The sequence below is a fragment of the Protobothrops mucrosquamatus genome, unplaced genomic scaffold (genome assembly GCF_001527695.2).
Source record: "Protobothrops mucrosquamatus isolate PMUCROS unplaced genomic scaffold, P.Mucros_1.0 scaffold151, whole genome shotgun sequence".
In the NCBI taxonomy this organism is placed as follows: Eukaryota; Metazoa; Chordata; class Lepidosauria; order Squamata; family Viperidae; genus Protobothrops; species Protobothrops mucrosquamatus.
In genome coordinates this window covers 648,131-676,009 of record NW_015386516.1, presented here as the reverse complement: position 1 = coordinate 676,009, position 27,879 = coordinate 648,131, and the positions used below count along the sequence as shown (strand labels likewise).

General features: G+C 38.8%; 1 protein-coding gene across 1 annotated transcript in view; it reads right to left on the bottom strand.

The window, feature by feature from the left end:
• The window catches only part of PLA2G4A (phospholipase A2 group IVA), a 71,131-nt gene that overhangs the window by 37,996 nt on the left and 5,256 nt on the right, over nt 1–27,879 (bottom strand). The window contains exons 2-3 of the mRNA XM_015813321.1: nt 11,279–11,422; nt 4,533–4,614 (exon numbers count right to left, since the gene is read on the bottom strand). Of these exons, the coding sequence (XP_015668807.1) occupies nt 4,533–4,614; nt 11,279–11,311 (115 nt within the window). The 5' untranslated portion in view covers nt 11,312–11,422. The remainder of the gene's footprint in view (nt 1–4,532; nt 4,615–11,278; nt 11,423–27,879) is intronic.

Below are 27,879 nucleotides of genomic sequence, written 5' to 3'. Positions count from 1 at the left end.
AAAGTATTTATATGGCAGTGTGAAACAATGACCTATCTCTTATGTAGGCAAGTACACGTAGTTCTCAACTTACAACAGTTCATTTAGTGACCGTTCAAAGTTACAAAGGCTCTGAAAAATGTGACTTATGACCGTTTTTCATAGTTATGACCTTTGCAGCATGCCATGATCACATGATCAAAATTCAGATGCTTGGCAACTGGTTCATATTTATGACCTTTGCTGTGTTCCAGGATCATGCAATCATCTTTTGAGAGCTTCTGACAAGCAAAGCCAATGGGGAAGACAGATTCACTTAACAACCAGGTTACTAACTTATCAACTGCAGTGATTCACTTAACTGTGGCAAGAAAGGACATAAAATGGGGTAAAACTCACTTAACAAATGTCTCACTTAACAACAGAATTTGTAGGGCTCAATTGTGGTCGTAAGTCGAGGACTACCTGTATATGCATCTGCTCTCAACTTAAGACTGTCAGGAGATCATCATGTGGGAAATTCCAATACAGGACTTTACAGACATATGTAGCCACTTTGAATACCTGTGTATGAAGTCACTTGATAGTCTCATTAATGTTAGTCAGTGTATGGGTATTTTCATCCTATATCTGAATAAGAAGCTTGTTTTATAGTTAAGTCTTTTACTACCCACAAGGTATGAACAGCTTTCATCATCTCTAAAAAAAAGCTAGTCCCAGGCATAGAAAATTGTGAATCAAGACAAGACATTTTCATCCCAATGATGTCATCTGGATCAAAAGATTCACTCCCTAAAAACTTTGGAGTAAGAGCTATCTGAAAGAACATTCATGTTTTGCGGTCATCTCTGCTTGCAGGAAGAAGAAAGTATGAGCAACTACAGTGTAAAGGACTCCAACTTTTCCCCTGAGTGTTGGCAGATTTCCTGGATATTTAGTACAGGTAATGCTCAACTGGGAAGAGATTGTGCTGGAGATTGAAGTGGCAGCAGGTGAGAATAACGCAGGGAAAGCAGGCTGTAATAAGATGCTATGATCATGGCACAGATTGTGATGTAGCAGAATAAAGTCTTTTTTATTAGCTTCCTGTCCCATACAAAGTTTCTTAACTTCCAGTATGAAAATTTCTCCAGAAGAGTGACCAGCAATATACATCATCAAAAGTCAAAAGAATATTCTAGGAATAAGAAAGTTTTAATAGATTTAATACATTTTAAATAATTTTCAGTGTGGTGATTTTATAAAGCAGACGTTGTTTTTTTTCCCTTTTCTATGTGGACATCTCCTTATGAATGCTGATGCTTGCCGATGCCTGCTTGCTCAAAGCTTGAACAGTGGAGCATATTCATGTTTTTAGATGAGTACATAATAAAATTGGACCTTATCTTTATTTGGCTGGTTGAGTTCCACTATCATAAAGCTATTCTGCTTTTAAATCAGATGTCTTTTTAAATTTTATTTTACACATATAATAATTAAAAGGTATGACTAAAAAATATACTGGGGTAGAAGACTGCAATTAAACATACTTAAAGGTATCATTGCAATCAAATTCTGATCTCTAGTTAATTTTGCAACCTTAGCCCTTGAGAAAGTGCGATGTAATCAGTTTCAACAAGCTGTATAAAACAGGGGTCCCCAACCCCCGGTCCGTGGCCCGGCACTGGGCCGCAGCATACCAGCAACCAGACCATGCAAACAAGTGAAGCCCATCCGCTGTATGCAGACAGCACACGAAACCACACCCCCTCTGGTCCGCAGAAAAATCTTTCTCCACAGAACCAGTCCCTGGTGCCCAAAAGGTTGGGGGCCTCTGGTATAAAGATTGATGGCTTGTTGACTGGTTGACTGGAAAATACATGTTTTAATAGACTGTTTCAGTATCCATAGTTTCCAGATTCAGTACAAACAACACTTCTTTTACAATTACTAACATTCAAATTTGTTAGGTTAGATCTAAATGTGTATTTTTGAAAAACAAAAAGGGATTAATAAAATCTTCTAATTAAGCTCCTAAATAATATTCTAGTTTAATTGCTAACTGCAGCAGGGATTAAGACTATTTGTTAATAACAGAACTGAAGAATTCTCAGTTCTGTTATTAAATAGTAGAGGAACTCTACTATGGGCTTAATGAAAGTGAGGCAATAAGAGGAAAAAACAAAGAAGTATTCTGAGTGACGAAATGTGTTTTAGTTGAATGTATTTTTTGCAGACAAAATTTGGGGGGGAAAATCAGGAGAAATTATTTATTTTTTATTTATTAGATTTTTGTTCCACCTTTATTACTTATTAGGTAACTCAAGGTGGTGAACATATATAGTACTCCTTCTTCCTATTTTACCCACAACAACAAACCTGTGAAGTTTGTTGAGGCTGAGAGAAAGTGACCCCAAGTCACCCAGCTAGATTTCATGGCTAAGGCAGGGCTACAACTCACAGTCTTCTGTTTCTATGCCAGCATCTTAACCATTATATCAAACTGAAGGAAAAGAAAAAGAAAAGGCAGCTGTTTAGGTAACTTGTCCTAAAACCAGAAACATAAATCAAATGATAGATAGCAATAGCACTTAGACTTATATACCGCTTCACAGTGCTATACAGCCCTCTCTAAGCGGTTTACAGAGTCAGCCTATTGCCCCCAACAATCTGGGTCTACATTTTACCGACCTTGGAAGGATGGAAGGCTGAGTCAACATTGAGTCTGTACTGCATTCTAACCACTGTGCCACCAGCAAAAAGGATCAATCCAAAACATTATCAATGTTCACAGGGAATTTTTTTTTTACCATAACTCAACTGAATATTTTCCTATAAACAATTGCAACATAGATTGCACTGCTATTATATTCTTTCTTATTTTAATGCAGCTCCTCAAAAGGAAGCCATATATATGAGAAACACTGAAAAACAATATAAAAGTCCCTTGAATGGTACTTGACTGCTCCTGCTTATATGAAAATGTTGATGTAGTTTTCTTGGCAGCAATGAAATCTGGATGCTGAATCGGGAGCTCAGATCATCTTTAATGGCATTTGGATTATGTTCATCTTCAGTTATGTGAAAACTGTTTTTATATTCTAGCTTTCCCTGTTATGATTCTTATTTGGTGAATGTTTTGATTTTGTCCTTCTGAAGTTGTATTATTTGACATTGTTATTTATAAATAAATAAATTTAGGGATTTTTGATGGCATTTTTGCAAATGTATTTATATTCTTGTAATTGGGGCTTTACTGGAACTGATTTTTATTGTCAGCTGTCACAAACTGGATGTAACAAGCTCCTGAATGTGATTTTCAGCTTAGAATTCCAAATCTTCCACTGATCATAATCTGACATAAAGAAATGGCTAAAACAATTTTTATAATGTGATAGAATTGGAAATAATTAGAAGAATCTAATCCTTTCTTCATGGGAAGTTTACTGTAAATTTCAGACAAAGTAGTGCATAGAATTTGTTCTAAACAGTTTTCATTTTAATTTATTTTTTTTTAAAAAAAACTCTGATAACTAGAGCATTCATATCATGAATTCTTTGGAATACCTAATCTGCCACATAGCAAATTAGGAAATTCTGGATTTTAGTCCAGCTATTCATGAATAAAAAATGTAGTATCACTGATATCTTATTACATCTTTAAATCTTTGTATCATAGCAGAGGAATGTGTGGTTGAATGATCATCTTAAAAAGACTGAAGAGGTCAACTGTGTAACTAAACAGAACTCATTGGTCAACATTCCCCATTGAAACTGTATGAAAAGGATTCACCTGCACTCAGGATGACGTCAGAGCGGGCTTCTACCACCATCTTTCTCCTTAATAATCAACTGAACATGCAACGCATTGCATGGGCACATGACCATTTTAAGAAAAAAGATGGTAGTGTTGATAATCTGCACAACATTTACAAGCCATTTTTACAAAAATAGAGCACAACTGTCATCTACCAAAAGTGACTTTCCTCTCCCCCCTGCTTCAAAAAAGTTGTCAGAATCCACCCATTGCCCATTTCATATTACTGTGTTTTATGGTTTATGGACTCTTGAATTCGAAAGTGAAGTGGTCTTTCATGAAAACACTACTTGTAATATTCCTGTTTCTAAGAGACAAAACCAGTAAAAAAAGTTCTAAACTGTAGAATAATCTTCTCTGAAAACCCCAAAGGGGAGATTCCAGATAAAACATTTCAGGGTCATTAAAGATCAGAGTTGTCAGTGACAAAATTACCCACTCCATAGTTCCTTCAACCTCTATCTAGACTTTTCCTTATCTGGAAAGCCTGGAAGAAAAAAGGTGTTATCAGTTCTGCAAAGGCATTGTACGTTTGTATCCCTAAGAATCTCCAACCATAAAGCTCTAAAATGATTTGGTATCAAATCTGCAGTGGATTTATTTATTTAATATAGCACATGCGTGTTACATTTCAAATCTTTGAAGCAGCAAAAATTAATCTGAAAATCAGTCATACCTGAAGAACATACCTCTCTAAAGTCTTTCATGTGATAAGAATTGAATAATGCAATACAAATAACACTACAGTGATACTTACGCATATCTCCAAAAGCCCCTTTGGTGACATTTTTAGCTTGCTTAACCGTCACAATGAATTTGTGTGAATACTGATGTTCCACCTAAATGTCAAAAAACAACTGATTAGGAAGCAAAAGAATTATACCCAATAGAAAAGTAACAGCTCTTTAACGAGTTTTCAGCTAACCTACAGTTCCCCTTTCCTCCCCCAACGAAAATTAAGTACACACCGGAACACACAGCATTGTGTATTATAAGGTTATTTTCTCTTTAGCTTTACTGAAAATTCAGATCAATAGGTTACACTGAGCACAGCTGACTGCTACCACTCCTATTCATTTGTGGTTCTTTTCTTCCTCTTTGTATTTGAGTTTGAGTTTCATCATATTAACTCTCCTCCCCTTCAAGCACAGGTACTGTTCAAATATGTCATTAGTCAGCAAGAGCACTGCATAGAAGTAGACACAGTACTGATTTTACAAGAGTCTTTTAGATACATTTGCAGTCTTTTAGTTTCATTTGCAGGCACATTCCTCGCATAGGAAAATATTTTTTATTAAATTAAACTGATTAAATACAATTTTTTTACAATGCCTAAGTATCATAGAATGCAACCCACAAATATACAAAAAGATCTGTATTCAGGGGTATATGGACTTACAGCAGTGATTTTTTAAACTTTGCAGCTTTGGGTAACTTTTTCAATAGCATGTCCTGTGCCCAAAAAACCCTTGTCCATCAATCAGTCCAAGCTGATGGGGCACAGAAGATTGTAGATATATTCTAAGATATTCACCCTAATATCCTTTACTGTCTGCCAAATTTCAAAAGCCTTTGCAGGCAATGTATAGATTAAGAAGGAAGAATCACCTATCTGTACCCAGACAGTCGGCTTTAGGGAAAGATGCAAAGGAAGAGTTTGCCTTTGCCTCAATCAAGTGAAACTTGTCATTTCCAGGCAAAGCAAGAAAGCAACCTTCTCCATCTTATATCTCCCAAATGAATTAAAGCATAACTCCTATTATTGCCTGCATAACAAGTATTTTTACAATATATCTGGGGAGACCAAAATATAGAAGAAAATATAGGAAGCGTGTTCTGCTTCAAGAGACATACAGCAATCTGTCAATGTTTGCAAACTGAAAAATGACCAGGCAATCTGTTATTAATTTAAATATTTTTAATCATACAATTTACTATTTGTTATAGTTGCATTATACAGCCATATTAATTCTGATATCATTGCACTGATATACTCAAAACAGTTTTTATGTTATATTGATATATTCCAAATAGCTTTTATGTGCACAAAAAAGTAAACACAAAAAATGTAATAATTTGATAATTCAAAAAAATGTAACTCCATAATTAAAAAAAAACCCTTCATTTAATGCAGGGGTCTTCAAACTTGGCTCTTTTATGACTTGTGGACTTCAACTCCCAGAATTCCTCAGCCAGCGTGCCTGGCTGAGGAATTCTGGGAGTTGAAGTCCACAAGTCATAAAAGGGCCAAGTTTGAAGACCCCTGATTTAATGTTTCAATGGTATTGAAAAAGATAATCAAATTGGCGCCAAGCAGCCTATTCTGGAAAGAACATTTCATGAATGAGGTCTGTAAGTCAGAAAGATTTATTCCTGACCATCACTACTAGCAGGACCTTTACAAACACTGTCATGCTTACCTCTTGCTGCAGCGGTTCTCAACCTATGGGTCGCGACCCCATTTGGGGTCGATCGACCATTTCACGGGGGTCACCAAGCAAGGCTGTTCGCCATTTTTTCCCCCTTTTCCGGCGGGTGCCTTACCTCCCTTGAGCTGGGCCAGCTGGTGGTTGGCCTGCTCCGTCTCTGCCGCTTGCCAGCTACACCTCGGCCAGCGCAGGGGGCGGAACCACGCATGTGCGGCGCTCCCAGGCAGGGAAAGTCCTCGACTTACGACCGGTTGGGTAGTCCTCGACTTACGACCGGTTTAGTCCTCGACTTACGACCGGTTTAGTCCCTGACTTACGACCGGTTGGGGGTCGCGGCATTAAAAAGGTTGAGAACCACTGTGCTAGTGGTTATGAGGGGCAAATTTTTCTGACTTATACTGCTATGAAAAGTGACATTCATTCCACTACTTGGAACTGTAGAGTTACAAGGCTTGCACCAGCATTTTGAACTGTAGTTGGAAATGAACTGATATGACTGTAATGCAAAAATGTCAACTGTTGCAACAGCTAGTAAAGCTGAATGACTGAGGATGAAAGGGTGTGCGGGCTGAGATATATAACAGCCCTGATCCTTCTGCCCTCCTCAGACTAGAATATTGTTGATAGAATCAAACAGAATTTGGCAATTTTCTTCCTAAGAACAGCCATGGGCAAGATTAATATGGACAAGAACAAAGAGAAAAAAAATATCTCTCTGTTGGCTGTTTGGATTTTGAATGACAGGACCAAATCCATGCAATAAAAAAAAATCATGTAAGATCTTGCTATCTTGGTTGATGATAACAGTCAGAGCAGATCCTAACAATGCAATCGCTTAAGGGATTGCTGATAGACTCCAAAGAAATGCAAAGGAAAACATTATTGGATTGCTCAGGGGGGAAAAGAATCACTTTCTTTTAAACTATACTGCATTAATCTGCTCAGCAGCATGATTCCAGCTAATGTTTTTGTTGACTTCAGTGAACCGGCTGATGCTCTAGCCCTTTTTTGCAAGGCCCAGAACGGACCTCAAGAAGTGCATGGAGGCCACTTCCGGAAGCCTGTTCTGGGCCTGGGAGGCCTTCCCAGCTCAGAACGGACTTCCAGAAGTGGTCTCCATGCAGAGAACCAGTTGTTCAGGTATTTGAATCCCACCACTGGAGATAGGTGGTTAAGAAGTTGAAGGAAGGAAGGAAGGAAGGAAGGAAGGAAGGAAGGAAGGAAGGAAGGAAGGAAGGAAGGAAGGAAGGAAGGAAGGAAGGAAGGAAGGAAGGAAGGAAGGAAGGAACGAAGGAAGCTATAACCACCTCACAGCATGTGTGAAGACAGAAAAAATATTTTGGCAGGAAAATGTTGAAATAGATTTGGTGATGAAAAGTCCTGGCATGATTTTAAAACAAATCATAGAATGGCAAATTATTTTTAAACTTAATTCTTGGAAGAAAATGATCACTTGCATAATAGCAAATTTGCATAAAGTGAGGAAAACCCATATTGTTATATTTATGACTTGAATCCTTTATCCAGAAGATGGCACTCAGAGCTTATGTCATCCTTGAACAATGTGACTATTATTTTATTCATCACAACTTGCAATATTCCACTTCCATTCCTTTTGCCCCTCTAACTCAAATCTCAAATAAAAAAGGGGGAGAGAAAAAAAAAACCCTTATTGCATCAATTTGCTAGTGAATTGCTTTTTCAGAATTGTTACTTATCTCAGAAGGATATGACTGCCATAAGAGTCAAACCCACATTACAATAAAAGAAAATTCCGAGAAAGTGAAGGATATTTTTAGAAAAACATTATGATGGATTTGGTGGCCTTTTTGCTTGTTTTGCCAACTATTTGCAAAGGATATGGATACAACACAAGCTTAATTTTTTTTGTCTGACCACAGTTACAGGAATATGGAATTTATGTAGAAAACCTGCGCATTTGAGAGCATGCGATAATTTTTACAGTAACTGTTGAGTTGCTTCCTAAATGTATAAAGTTAAGCAGCCAAAACACTAATTCACAGATACTGAAAACAAATGCTATCACATTAAAAATGATTCATCCAGTTTACCTAATAGGTGTTTCACTTGCTGCCACGGATTAAAGAACTAGACACACTAATAAATATTCAAGGTAAAGTTATTAAATGTGTACTTTTTTAACAAAAAAGTTTGTTTTTTTCAGAGATTACTCAGAAAGCCCCACTGATATGAACTGCTGAAAGGAACTACCAATACAAGATAATTTGTGGTGAACTCCTGATTTTAAAACTCCTTATCACAGAAGATTGAGCTGGTGATCATCATTACTACTAATATTAGGACCAAGTGTGCTATCAAAGGACCGCAAACAAGACCAACTAGTTCTTAGTGCATGTATTTCTGCCTGATCTGTGTTTACAATTAGCCCTCGCTTACCAACTGCTTTTTTTAATGACATTCAAGATTACAACAGTATAAAAAAAATCCTTGCATTTACAACCGTTACAGAATCCCATGGTCTCATGATTGCCATTTCAGTGCTTTGCAACTGGTATGCATTTATAACTGTCACAATGTCCCACAGTCACTATTTATGTGCTTCACAACTACTGTAGTTTCTGACAAGCAGAGTTAAGGGGAACTCAGAAACAAAATTGCACTTATTAACCACAGAGATTTGCCTAATAACCAAATTTGAAGTGAGCCGGTCATAAGCCAGTCATGGTTACAACTGCCAGCCCCAATTGTGGTTGGTAAGTAAGAGCTATATGTATTCCAAAATACATCCAAACTAAATTATACATTAAAAAACAAAATAAATACAATGAACCAGGAAGGGACAAGTACAGCACCAACTTTCAAGAGATACAAATAATTGTGCAAAACTGAGCAAATAAAGAATAATGGATAAAGAAGTGAGACAAAATTGACCAGAATGAAATATTAATGATGTCCAGCAAGATAGGGAACCTAGTAATCTTCAGCTATCTGGAACTACAACTCTTTCAATTCCTTTGCAATTATTCTAGTGCAGTGGTGGCGAACCTATGGCACGGGTGCCAGAGGCGGCACTCAGAGCCCTCTCTGTGGGCACGCGCGCCATCGCCCCAGTCCTAGGCCTTCAGCTGGGTTTCATAAAACCTTTTCACTTTAGGCCTCCGCCGCCGTGTGCAAAAAAAAAACGTTCAATCAATCAGTCAATTTCAACTTCTCACGGGAAAAAAAAAGATCTTGCAAAGTTGGAATTGATTGATTGAACTTTTTAGTCCCACCCAGTCTGCCGTTACCACTGCAGCCACGCCCACCCAATGGGCCACACCCACCCGGCACCCGACGATGCATAAGTGGGTGTTGGGTTGCAGTTTGGGCACTCGGTCTCTAAAAGGTTCGCCATCACTGTTCTAGTGAATGCAATTGATAGAAACTGTCCAAAGATCTGGAAGGGATTTTTCTTCTTTCTTGCATGTACACAGTGGAGTTTCTTGTAGATATATATTGATGTTTTCATATGCTTAATGCTTTAGTGTTGCTTATTTTATGAGAACTACATGCCTTTTATTGTATTTCGACAACTTAAAAGTAATAAAGAGTTATTTTGCAGAAATTATAATTTCAGAAACAAAAATGCAACAGGATAATCACCTGAATTTTAAGTTTGCATTTGCAAAACCTCGGTGGAAGGTGCTTCTTTACAAATATAATGAGAAAAAAATTGAAGTCTTTCAAGTTAAGAATAAAACCACTGCTAGGACATACTGTACATCTTGATTATTTTAATTAATATCTAATTTCTCTTTCTCTCTGAGCCCAAAGCAAATAACACAAAGATGCAGAAAGTTAATCTGGTAGGCAACCTAGTTGTTGTTGTTGTTGTTGTTGTTTTAAAAAAATTCTCTGTCTTATATAATGGGAACTGACACATTCTCTATTACAGCATGGAGAGCTCCAGGCATACATGGAGCAAGATAGCAGTTTGGTGGAGAGCTCAAATTGGATTTACAAGTTTTGCTAATTGCTAGTCTGCTAAATATTCTAACATTCTGGAACGCGGTGCGAAAAGATGACTTTCTTCTACAATATGGCCCTTCATATGCATAGTCAAAGATATACAATTTATGAATGTTGATTACTTAATTTACTAACCAGAAGAATTTTCTTTTACTAGAACTGAGTGAAATAGGTAGAAGCAGTTCTGGGTAACATTAACCCAGTGAAAGTATAGTCAAAGTAGATTAGCCATGCTGTTTTGTAAGCATCAGCTGCTGTTGCACTTAAAAGAATATAATGACTGTAAGCTTGTGGAAAAGGTTACAATCATCAGATATAAAGGATGCATAAGGAATTGAAAGTTCAATCAAGGTATTTCTTTTGCAGCTTCCTTCTCTCTCTAGCATGGCTCTTTTTAGTGATTTGCTGCAAGCACAGCTTGCTGTCAGTTTGGGTCAGTTTAAACAATATTGGCTGCAAACTCACAAATAAATAAATAAGCAATCAGGATTCAGGATTACTTGGGACTTCTTGACAAATGCCTGATTCAAATAACCATAGCAAACCATGGAAGGGAATAAAAAAGCTTGTTCTGAGGGAAGACAGAGGAAATGGGGAACTAGAAAAGGTTGCCATGTTCCTGATCTCCCAAAGACAGCTTGTAGACTGAAAAAATGTGAAATCTGAATTGAATCACAGTTAACTATTTCAAATGAACCCCAATAACTTAATCTACTTTGATTCTTTCTGAAATAAATAAAATGATTTGCTAGCTCCCTAAACAAATATAAGATATATTTTGTTAGGAGTTGGAGCATCTCTGCAGTGTAAATGGCAAGAACTTGTTCCAGGACCCTGGAATGCTTGGATATCTAAATATTTTAATTTCCTACAGAATCAATTCCATAGTCCAGTTAGTACACTTTCTTTTTTATAGAATTTCTAGCCTTCAAGCAGTCAATTTGAGCTATTTACTTTAACTCAGTGCTTTTCAGTTTTATTTCTTATTTTAAATGATTCCTATACGATCATGCAGGACCCGATACTGTTGCCATATTTAAAATAATTATTTTGGGCAATCAAAATAAAAAAATTATCTACTTACCATAATCTGCTGAAATGGATCTATACTGGACATTGTAGATTCAGTGGCTGAGTCTGTAATAGGATAAGAATTATGCTACTTCTTGTAGATGTAATAGTTGTTCACAAGACAGCCTCCAATATGAATTTCTACTTTCTGCAAATTCTGAAAAATAACATAAAAATATTTATCCTGTTGCGTAACACATTTCTAGATTAAATGTGTTACACATTTAATTTACAGATTAAATATCATAATCTCTTAACCTCACAGTTCAAATCATTGTTGAACCTGACAAGGATCCTATTGGCTTTATGGCAACAATGGCAGAGAAGGAACAAGCCAAGGCAACCCAAAGCCCATAAGAAAAATCTTACTAAACTAAGAACATCTAAAGTAAAATAAATCCATAAAACTTACAACAATTTTTCAAAATTGTTTACTTTATAGAACTATTGAACTTTAATTTAACCATTTCTAGGCACTATTCCCCTATTTGCAAAAATTATAGAGAAAGAATTCCAAAGGTTTAGAGACATTACATTGAAGTAGACTGATTTATGAATACTTGCTCTGGCCTATTTATTTTATTTATTCGTCAAACAAAAACTACAAATTCAAACGGGCAAAATGAAAAAACTAAACTGTGATAGAGACGATAGGCCTGTTAGTGCAGTTACATACACCTCGTTAGGAATCTCTTAAACACGGGATGCAGTCCACAGAAGTTAGAATTAAAACTGTGAAAGAAAAATATCCCTATAAAGAGGCTCATTTGCAGATACTATTGATTTTCACACACTTAAATTTAAGTTGGAATTTTGGGTTCATGCCCCAATGCCTTACAACTGGTCCAACCTATGCACATAGCCAAAATAAAGTTTAATGTATTAAACTTATCTCAGACAGCTATTGCAAAATTCAGATATTTGAGACAGGAGGAGCTAATTTCTTAGGTGAAACTGAGAAAAAGTTTCTGGTATGAGATTCATGAGTATTCCAAGCTGGATGCTAGCCCAGGCAGGGCAGAATTAACATTTCTGGGTGTTTCTGGATCATTTGTTTTGAGATCAGTTTCATTCTGAAGACTTTAGAAGCTGGCTCCCTCCAGTTCAGATTTTCCAACTCTTAATTCTAGCTATCCCTTTTTTATTATTATAAATCATATCTCTCCATCCTAAAACTCCTACAGCTAGCAGGAATGTGTGATTAAAAAGCAGGTGTACCCTGTACCTGTACCCCCCAAAAAAGAACACACAATTACATTATATATACACAATCCCAAAGTGTCAACTGTATTTTTTAAAAAACATGCTAAGTATTTTATTGTATTTCTTAAACAGGGAAAATAATGTCCGGGATTTTGCATTTTCCCCTTTTCTGATAATTATTTTCTTGTATAAATTAGATTAAAATAAAATCCTAGGAAAGTCTTGGCTGGTGGAGCTGATCAGATCTGGTTTAGGAACTTTTCAATCAGTGAACTAAGCAAATGAACTTTTAATGATGGGAAAATTTCAGATCATTACTGTACTGGTATTGGTAAAATAACAATTCATTATCTCACACTGCATTTGAAACAGAAACTGCATTGTTGTGCATCACTTTGTGATTTGTGTTAGCAAACCAATTTGCTAGTCATGAACCTAGCTATCATGATTTGTAAACCATGGATTAAGGCTTAACAAGTTATGAAAAACAACAACTGTAATATGTGGCATATGTCACTATTTAACAAAGCATGCAACATCATGATGCAAAGTCAGGTCAAATTCTACATTAGGATTCTAGTAAGTATGTATTCTCAAGGGAACATTCAGTAGCTGGGAGGTGACCTATATTTGGGCCCAGGCAGTGGAATCTGATTATTTGAGGGAATAAGTGGTGTTCTCCCTTCTTAAGGAGCCAGTCTCAAGCCTGACAATTTTGGACAACTGTCCAACTTTCTCTTTTTAGGGAATGTGGTCAGATGATGACCTTTGGTGATTTGCTTAACAATGTCACAGTGTTGGCAATTCCGATCCTAATTGTTTACTGAGGACTATCTGTATTAGGCAAGGAACCAATATGATAAAGGTAACAGAGGAACCTGGAAAAAGCTGATTGTCTTGACCCATTTCATCTGAAATTCAGTATGGACACAGCATTAGTTGTACTTCCTGATGACTTCTGAATAACCTGGGATGAGGATGGTGCTCTATTCTGGTGCACCTTAATCTCTCTATGGCTTTTAATACCATTAATTACAGTATCTTTCTGATACTGTGGATTTTAGGAGTTGGTGGCACTGTGTTGCAGTGGCTCTCAGCAGTTGGTTCCAATCATGTTGATGTGGAAAAGGTGTCATACCCACAGCCTCTCTCCTGTGGGGTGCCTCAGGGTTTGACATTCCTTCCCTTCCTCTTTACATGAAACCATAGGGTGAGTTAAACTGTTGAAGTCTGTTATTATCAATATGTGGGTGATATCTAGTTATATTTCTCAATGCCATGCCAGCTAAGTACTATTGTCAATTCCTGTCTCAGTTTCTGGAGGCTTTGTGGAAAAAGATTGGAAAAATTAACCAGAATGATTCAAGAACCAAGCATTTGGGAATATCACAGCAGCAGCCTCCATAACATCATAAATAATTCCTCACAACATTTCAAAAACATAAATGTGGAATAGTTACCCTCAATGTCTATCTTTCATGCTTAATATTATATGATACAAGAAGAAACATTCAATGATGTAGCACAGGGGTAGTCAACCTTGGCTGTTTTATGACTCGTGGACTTCAACTCCCAGAATTCCTGAGCCAGCTAAGCTGGCTAAGGAATTCTGGGAATTGAAATCCACGAGTCATAAAAGAGCCAAGGTTGACTACCCCTGATGTAGCATATCAAGAAAACGGCTTTAAGTGAAGGACTGCAGAGACAAAATACTTTGCATAACAAATATTTCTGGGAAAAATACATGTGTAATTATTTTAAAAACTGCATTAATAAACCAAACTCAATCTAATAAACTACCGTAATCAAAATACATTACAATGAAAAATTGAATAGAAATACCTTGTATGAAAACACCTGTCATTGGTAACATGCAGTGAACAAGTGCAAATGATCAGAATTAAAATATAAGCCATTGCTGTGCTTTTAGAAGGGATCAACTTTTACAATTAATGCATACAGTAAATGTGGGGGAAGGCGGAGGGTGTCGTGATTCCGTGCCAGCCTGTGTTCCCAATAGCTGAGTCTGAGGAATCTGAGGAGGAGGTGGAGAAGGCATTGGAAGGGCCATCAGGGTCAGAGGAGGCTCTGATGAATTACAAGACTCACGGCTTGATGAAGAGCCCTCCAGTCGTGTTCCTGATGAAGCTCAGCTGTGTGAGGGGACTGAGTCAGACTCAGACTACGCACACCTGATGGACTTGCTAATTGATGCTCGCGCGCACAGGCAATTAGCAAGGGTAAATCAACAGCAGTCAATGGGAGAACTCCAGAGAAAACGGAGAAGGCACTGAGAGGCAACGCCTTGGAACGGCTGTATAAAAAGAGGAGGTGTGGGTGGTGCTGGTTGCTGAAGGCAACCGTTTGTAAAAACTTCCAGGGATCATGGTCTGTTTGTTTTACCGATGAATGTTTTGTTTAAACTCCTGCTCTGTCTGATTTTTTAACCAATTATCTGTTGAAAAAGTATTCTGTTGTTTTTGTTTTTGAGCAAACTTATCAGGACTGTTTTTGTAATAAAAAGGGGTTGGTTTTCCCAGCCTACTGTTAAAGAGGGGTTTGTTTTTGTGACGCAACAAAGACAGATGTAGGCTGGGACAGAACAGAGGGAGAGAATTATTGCTTCATCATCTGCCTACACATCTGCTTTAAAATGACACTTGTTACCAACAAAATAGCCAGGCATTCCTTCAGTGAATGCTAAGCATGATGTGGACATTGTCAGAAGACGTTAAATATCTACCAAGCTATCCAGGTGTCAGCACCGAACCTGCAGTGGGGTTCAATGCAGATAAAACTACTGCAGATTACATGTTAATTATTTGATGGCAGCAAATTTCCATAGAACATCCATTCAGGAGATGCAAATAAGTGTGGAACTCTTAAGTGCTATGGAATTGTATGGAAAGGTAAGGGTCAGCTGGAGAATTTTGCAATACACATAGTTGTACTGTATTTTGGGCTTTCATTGATATCAGAGTGAACCCTAGAGAGGGTAGAGTAGGACCACTTGAGCAGAAACTATTCGTGAATTTGCATTGTCTGAATGGATCGTCAATCTACGAAATCTAGATGGGGCTCAGAAACATATGTCGGGAGAAGTACAGTCATTTTCTTACTTAATGAAAAACTTATGCTCCTTTGAAGAAACCACTGCATAGCTGCAATCTGGCAAGCTCAGCAGAAATCAACGTTTATTCAGTATAGATCTCATTCTTGTTGTTTGCTCTGAAAATTTCCCCAAACAACAGGCAAGTGAAAGGGGGTTCCATACAGCTGAAAGACAACTTGTATACTTGGTGCAATGTAATTGTTTGATTGATAATAAAAATGTCTGGGCCTGCTTACAGCTTTGACAAAGGAAAACATTTAGTTACCTGATTACATTTTTCTTTAAGAATGAGAGCTATGCAGTCTAACTGGTCACACAAGTCACGACTGCCAATTTGAAGTGATAACCATTTAACAAGGTCAAAAATAATTCAAGGTTTCTCATATTACATTAGACAGGGTATTACACAATTAAAGTCCTGTGGCAAAAAAATTTAAATGTACTTCCCTGGTAAATCATATGTTGAAATATATGATCTGATTAGATATTTCAGTAGACCTCAATTTCTTAAGTTATAGCTTCCCACCTTGTAGACAAAAGAAATGCAGCAAGTTGAAAAGATGTAAGGTGCATTTGAAGAATTGAAAGAAGAATATATGGATTTTTATTATTTTAGGTACTGAGCTGAATTGGCTAAATTTCCTCCTTTTTTTGTGTGTGTACCGAATGTGCAATGCCTTCATTTGCATTGGTCCCCCAGGATCCCACCTGGTAATTATAAATCAGATAGAACACAATATTTTATTTATATGTTTCTTAAATTTATAGACCACTCTTCCCACCAATAAAGTAACTCTGGATGGCTTACAAAATGGTAAAAAGATAAATATAAAAACAGTTAAAAGACTTAAATAAAAATTAAAACCAAGGAGGCAGATAGCATGGGGGTGAGATCTTCTCTCTTACCACATCAACCACTTCCAGTGAAGGCATCCACATCAGGTGCCAAGTCACCTGGAAAAACCAGGATTTGGAGATGGATCTAAATTCTGGAAGCAGAATGTTCAACAGAAAGTTCAACAGGGCAGGGACCACAGTGGAAAAGGCTCTTCTCCTTGACCCTGCCAGCCCAAATTCCTTGACAGATGAGATCTTCAGATACCTTGAATCCATATCCTAATGGGCTTTAAAGCTAGTAACCAACACCTTGATTTGGATCCAGAGACAAGCTGGCAACAAAACTGCTGCATTCTCTACCAGCTATAGCTTCCAAATACTCTTCAAGGATAGCCTTATCCACATGCAGCATAGATGGTAGGCAAAGAGCATCTAGAGGGCATCAAGTTGAGGAGGACAACAGATACTAATTCAAATTGACTTTAAGGGCAGTTTGGAAAATATTAATTTTCCTATATGAATGATAAGAAGGCATTGTACAAAAAAAAGGACTACTGAACTGACAAAAGTACACTATTTGGCTCCAGAGAATCATGCAAAGCTCCTTAAAACCATCTGACACAACTGTTTTTGAAACAAAGAGCTTTCAAGGAGTTTAAAACTAACACTGGAAATTCCTATTCAAAAAAGTCATGCCCTAGAATGCTACTTAGCAGCTATTTCGGTCCCACCTTATTCTTTTGGCAAATCTGAATCAAATCTTTGATGAAAACCTCTTCCCAAATTCCAAAACAAGAAAGAAAAGGAAATAAGAGCACCCAATGTATGGATTATTTTAGGGAATACTTTTTAGGGAAAAATTGTCAGCATGTAATCTAACCATTAAATGATACATAAAGGTAATCAAGCTTAGATCATCCAACAGATATGAACAATCCCAGAAATTCTGAATCAGGAACAAATAAAGAGAATAGAATTATTACCTTTTGTCATTGACTTCAGCACCAAGAATTGAGCAGCCACAGGCCAAAATGGTGCATTTGAGGTCCAGATTTATTATTACATAATAAACATACTATGTTTAGCAACTAGTTTCAGTAGACAGCTATACTGAAAATATCTTTAACATCTACTTGCAACATTTTTAATATATTATCTTTCAAGAAGTACACAGAAACACATTAAAATAAAAACAGTAATACATACTTCCAGCCAATTAGTTACGCAATTGTAATATCACAACAAGCAAACTTGCAACATAATCTATCTAGTAATTAGCAAGGACATCCTATTCTGTAGAAGAAAGTAATCAGTAGTTAAGATTAATCAGAACTCATAGGCTCAATTTCCCTACTATCACACTGACAAGAAGGTTAGATAGAAGAATCCCTTAATTTCCATGAGGACAGTCCACAGTTAATTCCTACCAGACGGTATCCAACTTGTGGCAGGATGAAGTTTTAGTAACTGTGCAAAAGGGACCCACATTTTTATGAATAAATATACATAGTGTTGTATTGCTCAAGCCTGGGCACAGGAATCTAGTCAACTAATGGTAAGCACTAAATTGGCTCTAGATAAAAGTCAACGGAATTCAAGGGGGACTGAACTTGGAACATTTATGGACATGTAACAATTCTAGGCTGAGTCCTCTCTTCACTTGGCTCCCATGCTCTGCCTTCTCTCCTAAAAATTGAGAAGTTAACAGAACTACGGTATGCAGGATCCACTGATCATTTTTTTCCACCTATCGTAACAAGGACATACATCCTTGTTGTCCCTGAACATTTCATTCAAGCCAATAACTCATTCTTCTTTACTGTAGTTGCTTGGAATCATTAAGTCACTAAGATTATAGGACACTGCATAGAACTTTTGGAACAGTCTTTAACCAGAAGACATTAATGCAACAGCCATTGACATCCTCTATGGAACCTTGGTAAATAAATACATATTTTATAAAGTGATCAAAATAGCATGACCAATAAAATTTGATTGCTTTACATTTTAATTTAATTTTAAGTTAATTTTTTTGAGATCATAAGTAGTATCTGGCGTCTGAAACAATTGTCGATCCCTACACTAAGCTATTTACGGGTGACATGGTAGCTGTTTCTTCCTACTGAACACAAGCTAGCCTAGGCATGCCCAGTCTAACAAAAAGGACTAGGGGTAACATGATAGCAGTCTTCCAATATTTGAGGGGCTATCATAGAGAACAGGGGATCAATCTATTCTCCAAAGCACATGAGGGTAGGACAAGAAGTAACAGATGAAAGGGAAAAGCAATTTAGAACTAAGGACAAAAATTTCCTGACAGTTAGAACAATAAGTGGAATGGCTTGCCTCTAGAAGTTTTAAGTGTCCCATCACTGGAGGTTTTTAAGAAGAGACTGGACACCCATTTGTTGAGAATGGTGTAGGGTCTCCTGCTTGAGCAGGGGGTTGGACTAGAAGACCTCCAAGGTCCCTTCCAACTCTGTTATTCTGTAATTCTGTAACAAGCAATTTTTCCCTCTTCTCCCTTAAATATGCTGACCACATAAAGCTCAGCCAAGCTTTGTTTGGGTAACTAATATAATTGAAAAGGCCCCATTATCTTATTAAAACCAATATAAGTCTGATCTATCCTTTTATCACAACTGTGAGAGCAAAAGGCTCCAGTTCTAACATCTTAAACAGTCTGAATGATAAAAAGTTAATAATACTGGGGGAAAAAAATAAAGAATTTGTGGAAAAAAAGGGTTGTGCAGATCAGGACTGTACTTCCATGTTTTTTCTTGGGTGAGTTTGCTAGTATAATTCTAAACCTTGAAAAAATGAAACAGCAAATGTACTAAATCAGATATAAATTATTTATAAGATTATATAACTTGCCTTCTAGGAAGTGGTAATTTAAGGTTCGTAGTGCTCGTAACAACAACCATTTGTAAGAATCCTCACAAACTATCAACATTCCATGTGTGCTTCTTGGTCATAAATGTTCCTTGTGTGAGAGTAAGTTTTCAAATTGTCAGAGCAAAACAATAAAATATGAAAGCTATCTTTTACCAAACCAAGAAACATGAATGTATTCCAGCCTACTGCGCAGCCCCTCCCACTGATTTTGCTATAAATAGGCTTTGCTTTGGATACAACAGCAGTTACTGCAATCCCTTCATAATAGCTTTTCTGCGATTAAACTACTTATCAAAGTTTTTTGGGTATTCATAGGTCTGCTTAACTAGTTCCAAGCTTGACAGTTAATTCCAGTGAATCATTACTCTTGCTAAAATGCGAGAAAACTTAATTTCAAATTTATAAACCAAAAGGTTGCTCCAACCAAATGTCTTGTCAAGTTGTTGACCAGTAAACAGAGCAATACTAGCTTCTTCTACTGCAGGGGTAGTCAACCTTGGCTCTTAAATCTGGGAGTTGAAGTCCACGAGTCATAAAAGAGCCAAGGTTGACTACCCCTGTTCTACTGTAAGGAGCTAATAGGGCAGAATTCGGGCCAACTATACCAGACCTAGAGAAGTAGGCTGGTTTCCTGGCTAGACCAGCATGATGGAATTCCAAAGAGACTTTTATCCCTCAATACCAATTTTGCATTTTCTTGAGACGGGCAGAATTTTTCATAGAACATTCTGCGATAGGATTCATATTTGGACTTTTGACCAGGGAAACTGCCAGATGGGCAATTCCACTTCTGGAACATAATACCTTATTCTAACAATTATGCTATTGTTATGGCAAGACTCCAACAAAAAAAATATTATTCTGACTAGGAAAAGCAGGAATATATTTATAGCCAAGTCTGGGTGGTGTTTTCTTTTGGGTTTTTTTTTTTTTTTTTTTTTTTGCATATAATGCAAATATTTATGACTGGAGAACAAAAGCCTTACCAAATCCATAGAGTTCAAAGGATCATTACATAAATAACAGCGCTCACCCATTATATTTAAACATAATAACTGATGGCACTTGCCCAGTCTTTTATTAAAATTGATTTCTCCTCCACCCTACCAGCTGCTATTTATCTAATAATGGATTTTTATAGTTAACATAGAATTCATACCTAAGATAAAAAGTATTTCTGTACACAACTAACCAGAAAATGAAAATCATGTGTAAATTTAAACAAAACATTGTTATCTGTACTGCTAGGAGGGAAAGTCATTTTTGTCTTACTATTATAGTTAATTTTGATATATCAATACTTACACTGTAGTCTATTTGAAGACACTTCAGTTTCCATTTTGTGCACATGCACTTCACAGTGTTTGTACCAACTTTCTGAAAACATGGACCATTAAATAAATGGGAGGCCTCCAAGTTAACAAATGTCTCTTCCCTATGTATTCTTCTTCAAGAGCATGATAATGATTATAATTTATTAAATTTATATGCCACCTGGCTTCCAGCTATTTTGGGGGCCACATTTGTCAGTAAATATAGTAATAGTTGTAGTTTCCCACTCCCTCAATGTTGAAGTCTTTTTAAAATGTGTCTTATACTAACATAATTAAATCAAAAATTAAGAAGCCTGTTTCACCTGGAATACAATATAGGTAGTCCTTGACTTATGACGTCAGTTGGGATCAGAATTCTATTCTTAAGCAAGAATTTCTGCTGCTTACAAGTAGTTGTTAAGTGAGTCATGCCCAAGTACACAACCTTTTTTTGCCACTGCTAAATGAATCGCTGTAGTTGTAAAGTGAATCAGGCAGTCATTCTCCCATTGACTTTGCTTGGAGCATTGCAAATGGTGATCACATTTTGGGATGCTGCAGCCATTAAATGTCTAAGCCACTTTTTTCAGTGTCATTGTAACTTAGAATGGTTGAGGACGACCTGTATGTAGCTTGGCCTATCAGTTGTTGCTGAACTTGCCAAAATGGCCAAAATATTGGTAGATGAAAGTCTACCTATTATCCAATCAGCAATATCACACACACACATCTATATATCTATATATCATATTGTAATAAAATCTAACACTTTCAATGCAGTGCATCTAATGATGAAATATATTTTAAATATTGGCGTGAGTTGCCTACATCATCCTGTGGTTGGAATTATAAGACAATGACTTCAATGGGACTTTCTCCTAATTAATAGCTTTATTACAAGAACCAAATTGCTTGTCCTAATGAGCTTGCCCTATGGCACAATAACTCATTCATTACAACAACATCTGTTATTCAACTACAGTAAATTATCATTGGGGTTTACAAAAAGTAAGGCTTTTAATATAGATCTAAATGTTATATTGTATATGCATATTGTATTGTAAATTTTAAGATTAGGCTTCTTAATATCTATACAATTTTAAATACAAATTTAATTTGTACCTTTATGTTGTTATAATTATACTTGTTTATTAAAGATGAACTAGACATTTAACAATGGCATTTATTTACTACAAAATATTTGTAGGATATGACCAGGCTGAGCCTGAGGGAGGGATCAAATGTGTCATAAGTCACAAGTCCTTGTGCACCTACAAGAAATCTAAGTTCAGCCCACCTTGAATGCCTCTCTTATCTCCCGGTCATTTCCCTTGACCGTTAGATGGTCTGATTCTTGCAAGCTTAAGCTTCCAATAAATTTTAACACTCGTTTGAACTGCCTGAATTTACTGATTTCCCCAGCACTTGACATGATTCAGATTTAAGGCTGAAGTCCTAAAATAGATTCTCTAATTGTGGATTAGTACCTCCTGGGGACTTTATAAATCGGGGTGAAGTGGGAGAGCTTGTTCCTTTAATCCAGACATGTTAAACACAAGGCCCGCGGGCCGGATGCAGCCCACGAAGTGGTTTCATGTGGCCCGCAAAGCCATCCTGGAAACAGTGAGGGAACGGCTCCCCCTGCCATGGCCCTGGCCCAGGCCAGCCGGGAGCCAATATACAATTTTGTGGTGGCCATCTATGCTGAAACATATTCAGTCTTAGCTCCACAAGGCTGTCTGGAAACAGCGAGGAACCAGCCCCTGCCGCGTCGGCCCCACCCCGTGGGTGCATGCTGGGGAGGTGTCACCCTTTGTGAGGAATGAAGAAATGCACCATCGCTTGAAAGTGGCCAGCAAATGGCCCTTTCAAGCGATGGCCAGCAAATGGCCCGAGACTGGGCAGGCTGGGGGCTGGGCAGCATCGCGCTTCTTTTCAGATTCGCGCTGCCTGGCTCAGCCTCTCGGCGCTGTGAGAAGAGCGCCTCACTGCCAGCTGAAACCGGGCAGGCTGGGGGCTGGGCGGCATTGCGCAGGTAATGTTGACTCTCACGCTGCTCATGGCATCCCCTCCTCCAGAGCCCACCAAGCCAGATATATGAAGTAGGTGAGGGCCATGTGCTGGCCACTTCCAGACGATGGTGCATTTCTTCATTCCTCACGAAGGGTGACACCTCCCCAGCTGCGTTTCTTGGCTGTTTTTCTCCCTCCCTCATCTCAAATATTTTCCCACCACTCTGTACTTAGGAAGGAAGGAAGGAAAGAAGGAGAGGGAGGGTCTGATGAAAGTCCTCCCTTAGTCCTGCCCTGCTGCCCTTTCACCATCCCCTTGCCCCCTCCTCCTGGCCTATCCTGGGGTCTCCCATTCTATTGCTAAGGAAGCTTTGGATACAAAGCCGGGTCTCCTCCCATGGAGAGGGAATGGGCCTCCCTCTGACTTTGCCCTTGTACCCATCATGAGCAACCTGGCAAAGGAGAGCAAGCACAGCACAGCAGCCTTGAGGAGGTAAGTGCAGCTGGGCGCCCCCTTGGGGAAGTGGGGCTGGGCTTGGTGCTGCAGGTGCTCGAGGGCCAGGCTGGGCATTTGACCTCTGCTGCCCAGGGCTCTGGGCAACCTGTGCCACCATCCAGCCCCCCCCCCCCCCCCCCGCNGAACATTCTGCGATAGGATTCATATTTGGACTTTTGACCAGGGAAACTGCCAGATGGGCAATTCCACTTCTGGAACATAATACCTTATTCTAACAATTATGCTATTGTTATGGCAAGACTCCAACAAAAAAAATATTATTCTGACTAGGAAAAGCAGGAATATATTTATAGCCAAGTCTGGGTGGTGTTTTCTTTTGGGGGTTTTTTTTTTGTGTTTTTTTTTTGCATATAATGCAAATATTTATGACTGGAGAACAAAAGCCTTACCAAATCCGTAGAGTTCAAAGGATCATTACATAAATAACAGCGCTCACCCATTATATTTAAACATAATAACTGATGGCACTTGCCCAGTCTTTTATTAAAATTGATTTCTCCTCCACCCTACCAGCTGCTATTTATCTAATAATGGATTTTTATAGTTAACATAGAATTCATACCTAAGATAAAAAGTATTTCTGTACACAACTAACCAGAAAATGAAAATCATGTGTAAATTTAAACAAAACATTGTTATCTGTACTGCTAGGGGGGAAAGTCATTTTTGTCTTACTGTTATAGTTAATTTTGATATATCAATACTTACACTGTAGTCTATTTGAAGACACTTCAGTTTCCATTTTGTGCACATGCACTTCACAGTGTTTGTACCAACTTTCTGAAAACATGGACCATTAAATAAATGGGGAAATTTGGGAGGCCTCCAAGTTAACAAATGTCCCTTCCCTTGTATTCTTCTTCAAGAGCATGATAATGATTATAATTTATTAAATTTATATGCCACCTGGCTTCCAGCTATTTTGGGGGCCACATTTGTCAGTAAATATAGTAATAGTTGTAGTTTCCCACTCCCTCAATGTTGAAGTCTTTTTAAAATGTGTCTTATACTAACATAATTAAATCAAAAATTAAAGAAGCCTGTTTCACCTGGAATACAATATAGGTAGTCCTTGACTTATGACGTCAGTTGGGATCAGAATTCTATTCTTAAGCAAGAATTTCTGCTGCTTACAAGTAGTTGTTAAGTGAGTCATGCCCAAGTACACAACCTTTTTTTGCCACTGCTAAATGAATCGCTGTAGTTGTAAAGTGAATCAGGCAGTCATTCTCCCATTGACTTTGCTTGGAGCATTGCAAATGGTGATCACATTTTGGGATGCTGCAGCCATTAAATGTCTAAGCCACTTTTTTCAGTGTCATTGTAACTTAGAATGGTTGAGGACGACCTGTATGTAGCTTGGCCTATCAGTTGTTGCTGAACTTGCCAAAATGGCCAAAATATTGGTAGATGAAAGTCTACCTATTATCCAATCAGCAATGTCACACACACACATCTATATATCTATATATCATATTGTAACAAAATCTAACACTTTCAATGCAGTGCATCTAATGATGAAATATATTTTAAATATTGGCGTGAGTTGCCTACATCATCCTGTGGTTGGAATTATAAGACAATGACTTCAATGGGACTTTCTCCTAATTAATAGCTTTATTACAAGAATCAAATTGCTTGTCCTAATGAGCTTGCCCTATGGCACAATAACTCATTCATTACAACAACATCTGTTATTCAACTACAGTAAATTATCATTGGGGTTTACAAAAAGTAAGGCTTTTAATATAGATCTAAATGTTATATTGTATATGCATATTGTATTGTAAATTTTAAGATTAGGCTTCTTAATATCTATACAATTTTAAATACAAATTTAATTTGTACCTTTATGTTGTTATAATTATACTTGTTTATTAAAGATGAACTAGACCAGTGGTTCTCAACCTGTGGGTCGGGACCCCATTTGGGGTCGATCGACCATTTCATGGGGGTCGCCAAGCAAGGCTGTCCGCCATTTTTTTTGTCCGCCATTTTTCCCCCTTTTCCAGCGGGTGCCTTACCTCCCTTGGGCTGAGCCAGCTGGTGGTCGGCCTGCTCCGTCTCTGCCGCTTGCCAGCAACGCCTCGGCCGGCGCAGGGGGCGGAACCATGCATGTGCGGCGCTGCCGGGCAGGGAAAGTCCTCGACTTACGACCGGTTGGGTAGTCCTCGACTTACGACCGGTTTAGTTCTCGACTTACGACCGGTTTAGTCCTCGACTTACGACCGGTTGGGGTCGCGGCATTAAAAAGGTTGAGAACCACTGAACTAGACATTTAACAATGGCATTTATTTACTACAAAATATTTGTAGGAGATGACCAGGCTGAGCCTGAGGGAGGGATCAAATGTGTCATAAGTCACAAGTCCTTGTGCACCTACAAGAAATCTAAGTTCAGCCCACCTTGAATGCCTCTCTTATCTCCCGGTCATTTCCCTTGACCGTTAGATGGTCTGATTCTTGCAAGCTTAAGCTTCCAATAAATTTTAACACTCGTTTGAACTGCCTGAATTTACTGATTTCCCCAGCACTTGACATGATTCAGATTTAAGGCTGAAGTCCTAAAATAGATTCTCTAATTGTGAATTAGTACCTCCTGGGGACTTTATAAATCGGGGTGAAGTGGGAGAGCTTGTTCCTTTAATCCAGACATGTTAAACACAAGGCCCGCGGGCCGGATGCAGCCCATGAAGTGGTTTCATGTGGCCTGCAAAGCCATCCTGGAAACAGTGAGGGAACGGCTCCCACTGCCATGGCCCTGGCCCAGGCCAGCCGGGAGCCAATGTACAATTTTGTGGTGGCCATCTATGCTGAAACATATTCAGTCTTAGCTCCACAAGGCTGTCTGGAAACAGCGAGGAACCAGCCCCTGCCGCGTCGGCCCCACCCCGTGGGTGCATGCTGGGGAGGTGTCACCCTTTGTGAGGAATGAAGAAATGCACCATTGCTTGAAAGTGGCCAGCAAATGGCCCTTTCAAGCGATGGCCAGCAAATGGCCCGAGACTGGGCAGGCTGGGGGCTGGGCGGCATCGCGCTTCTTTTCAGATTCGCGCTGCCTGGCTCAGCCTCTCGGCGCTGTGAGAAGAGCGCCTCACTGCCTGCTGAAACCGGGCAGGCTGGGGGCTGGGCGGCATTGCGCAGGTAACGTTGACTCTCACGCTGCTCATGGCATCCCCTCCTCCAGACCCCACCAAGCCAGATATATGAAGTAGGTGAGGGCCATGTGCTGGCCACTTCCAGACGATGGTGCATTTCTTCATTCCTCACGAAGGGTGACACCTCCCCAGCTGCGTTTCTTGCCTGTTTTCTCCCTCCCTCATCTCAAATATTTTCCCACCACTCTGTACTTAGGAAGGAAGGAAGGAAAGAAGGAGGGAGGGTCTGGTGAAAGTCCTCCCTTAGTCCTGCCCTGCTGCCCTTTCACCATCCCCTTGCCCCCTCCTCCTGGCCTATCCTGGGGTCTCCCATTATATTGCTAAGGAAGCTTTGGATACAAAGCCGGGTCTCCTCCCATGGAGAGGGAATGGGCCTCCCTCTGACTTTGCCCTTGTACCTATCATGAGCAACCTGGCAAAGGAGAGCAAGCACAGCACAGCAGCCTTGAGGAGGTAAGTGCAGCTGGGCGCCCCCTTGGGGAAGTGGGGCTGGGCTTGGTGCTGCAGGTGCTCGAGGGCCAGGCTGGGCATTTGACCTCTGCTGCCCAGGGCTCTGGGCAACCTGTGCCACCATCCAGGCCCCCCCCCGCATGACCTGAGAGGAACAGCGAGGCTCCTCCAGTGGACCATGCCTTGGCATTTGTCCTGGTCCCACCCCCTTTTGCCAGAGACCCTCAGATCTGTCCCACTCCTACCCAGGGCCCCACAGGCACCCTTGATGCGAATGTAGAGCTGGCCACGCCCCCAGTAGGCCACACCCACTCCATCCACGCCCACCAAGTAGGCCGCGCCCACCCTGGCCACATCCACCTGGGGGGAATCGCAATGCTGATGTGGCCCTCAATGAAATTGAGTTTGACACCCCTGCTTTAATTTCTGCCACAACAAATCAGCTAGAATCAGCTTTGCACCTATTTAGCCTTGGCCAGGATGTTTACTATTATCTATTACACAGCACTATTTGAATACACTTAACATTTACTTTGATGCTTAGAAGGAAGAATAATTTGATGAAATTCAGAATCTGGGAAAATCTGTTTTAACATTAAGAGTTCTTTATTTAAAAAGTAAGTATTAACAAAATTGTAAAGAGTGACAGATCTACCTTTTTTTTCAGGGAAATTTTTCACACAAGGAAATTTTGAAAGATTCTTGCTTAAGATTCATTACTTCTCTTTATCTTTCACCATTAACTATTTCAAGGTAGTGCTCAAGTATTGGGACATACAATCTGACACAAAAACAGTTTCAAAGTGGAAGTGCAGTTACCAAAACATCTAAGGAATAGATCAGTAATCCATATAAACCGGATATAACCAAACAACTAAAAGTAAGAGTGGGTTGCTGTCCAAGCAATAAACTTTTAAGAGATAACTTGCACTTTACCAAGTTTACTTAATAAGGTAAATTGATTTAATTTAGAAAAACAGAATAACAGAGTTAGAAGGGACCTTGCAGGTCTTCTAGTTTAACCCCCTGCTCAGGCAGGAAATCCTGTAGCCCCTTAGATTTGGAACACTGCTGCATTGTCACCTCTATTCCTTCTTTTCATTAAACTAAACATA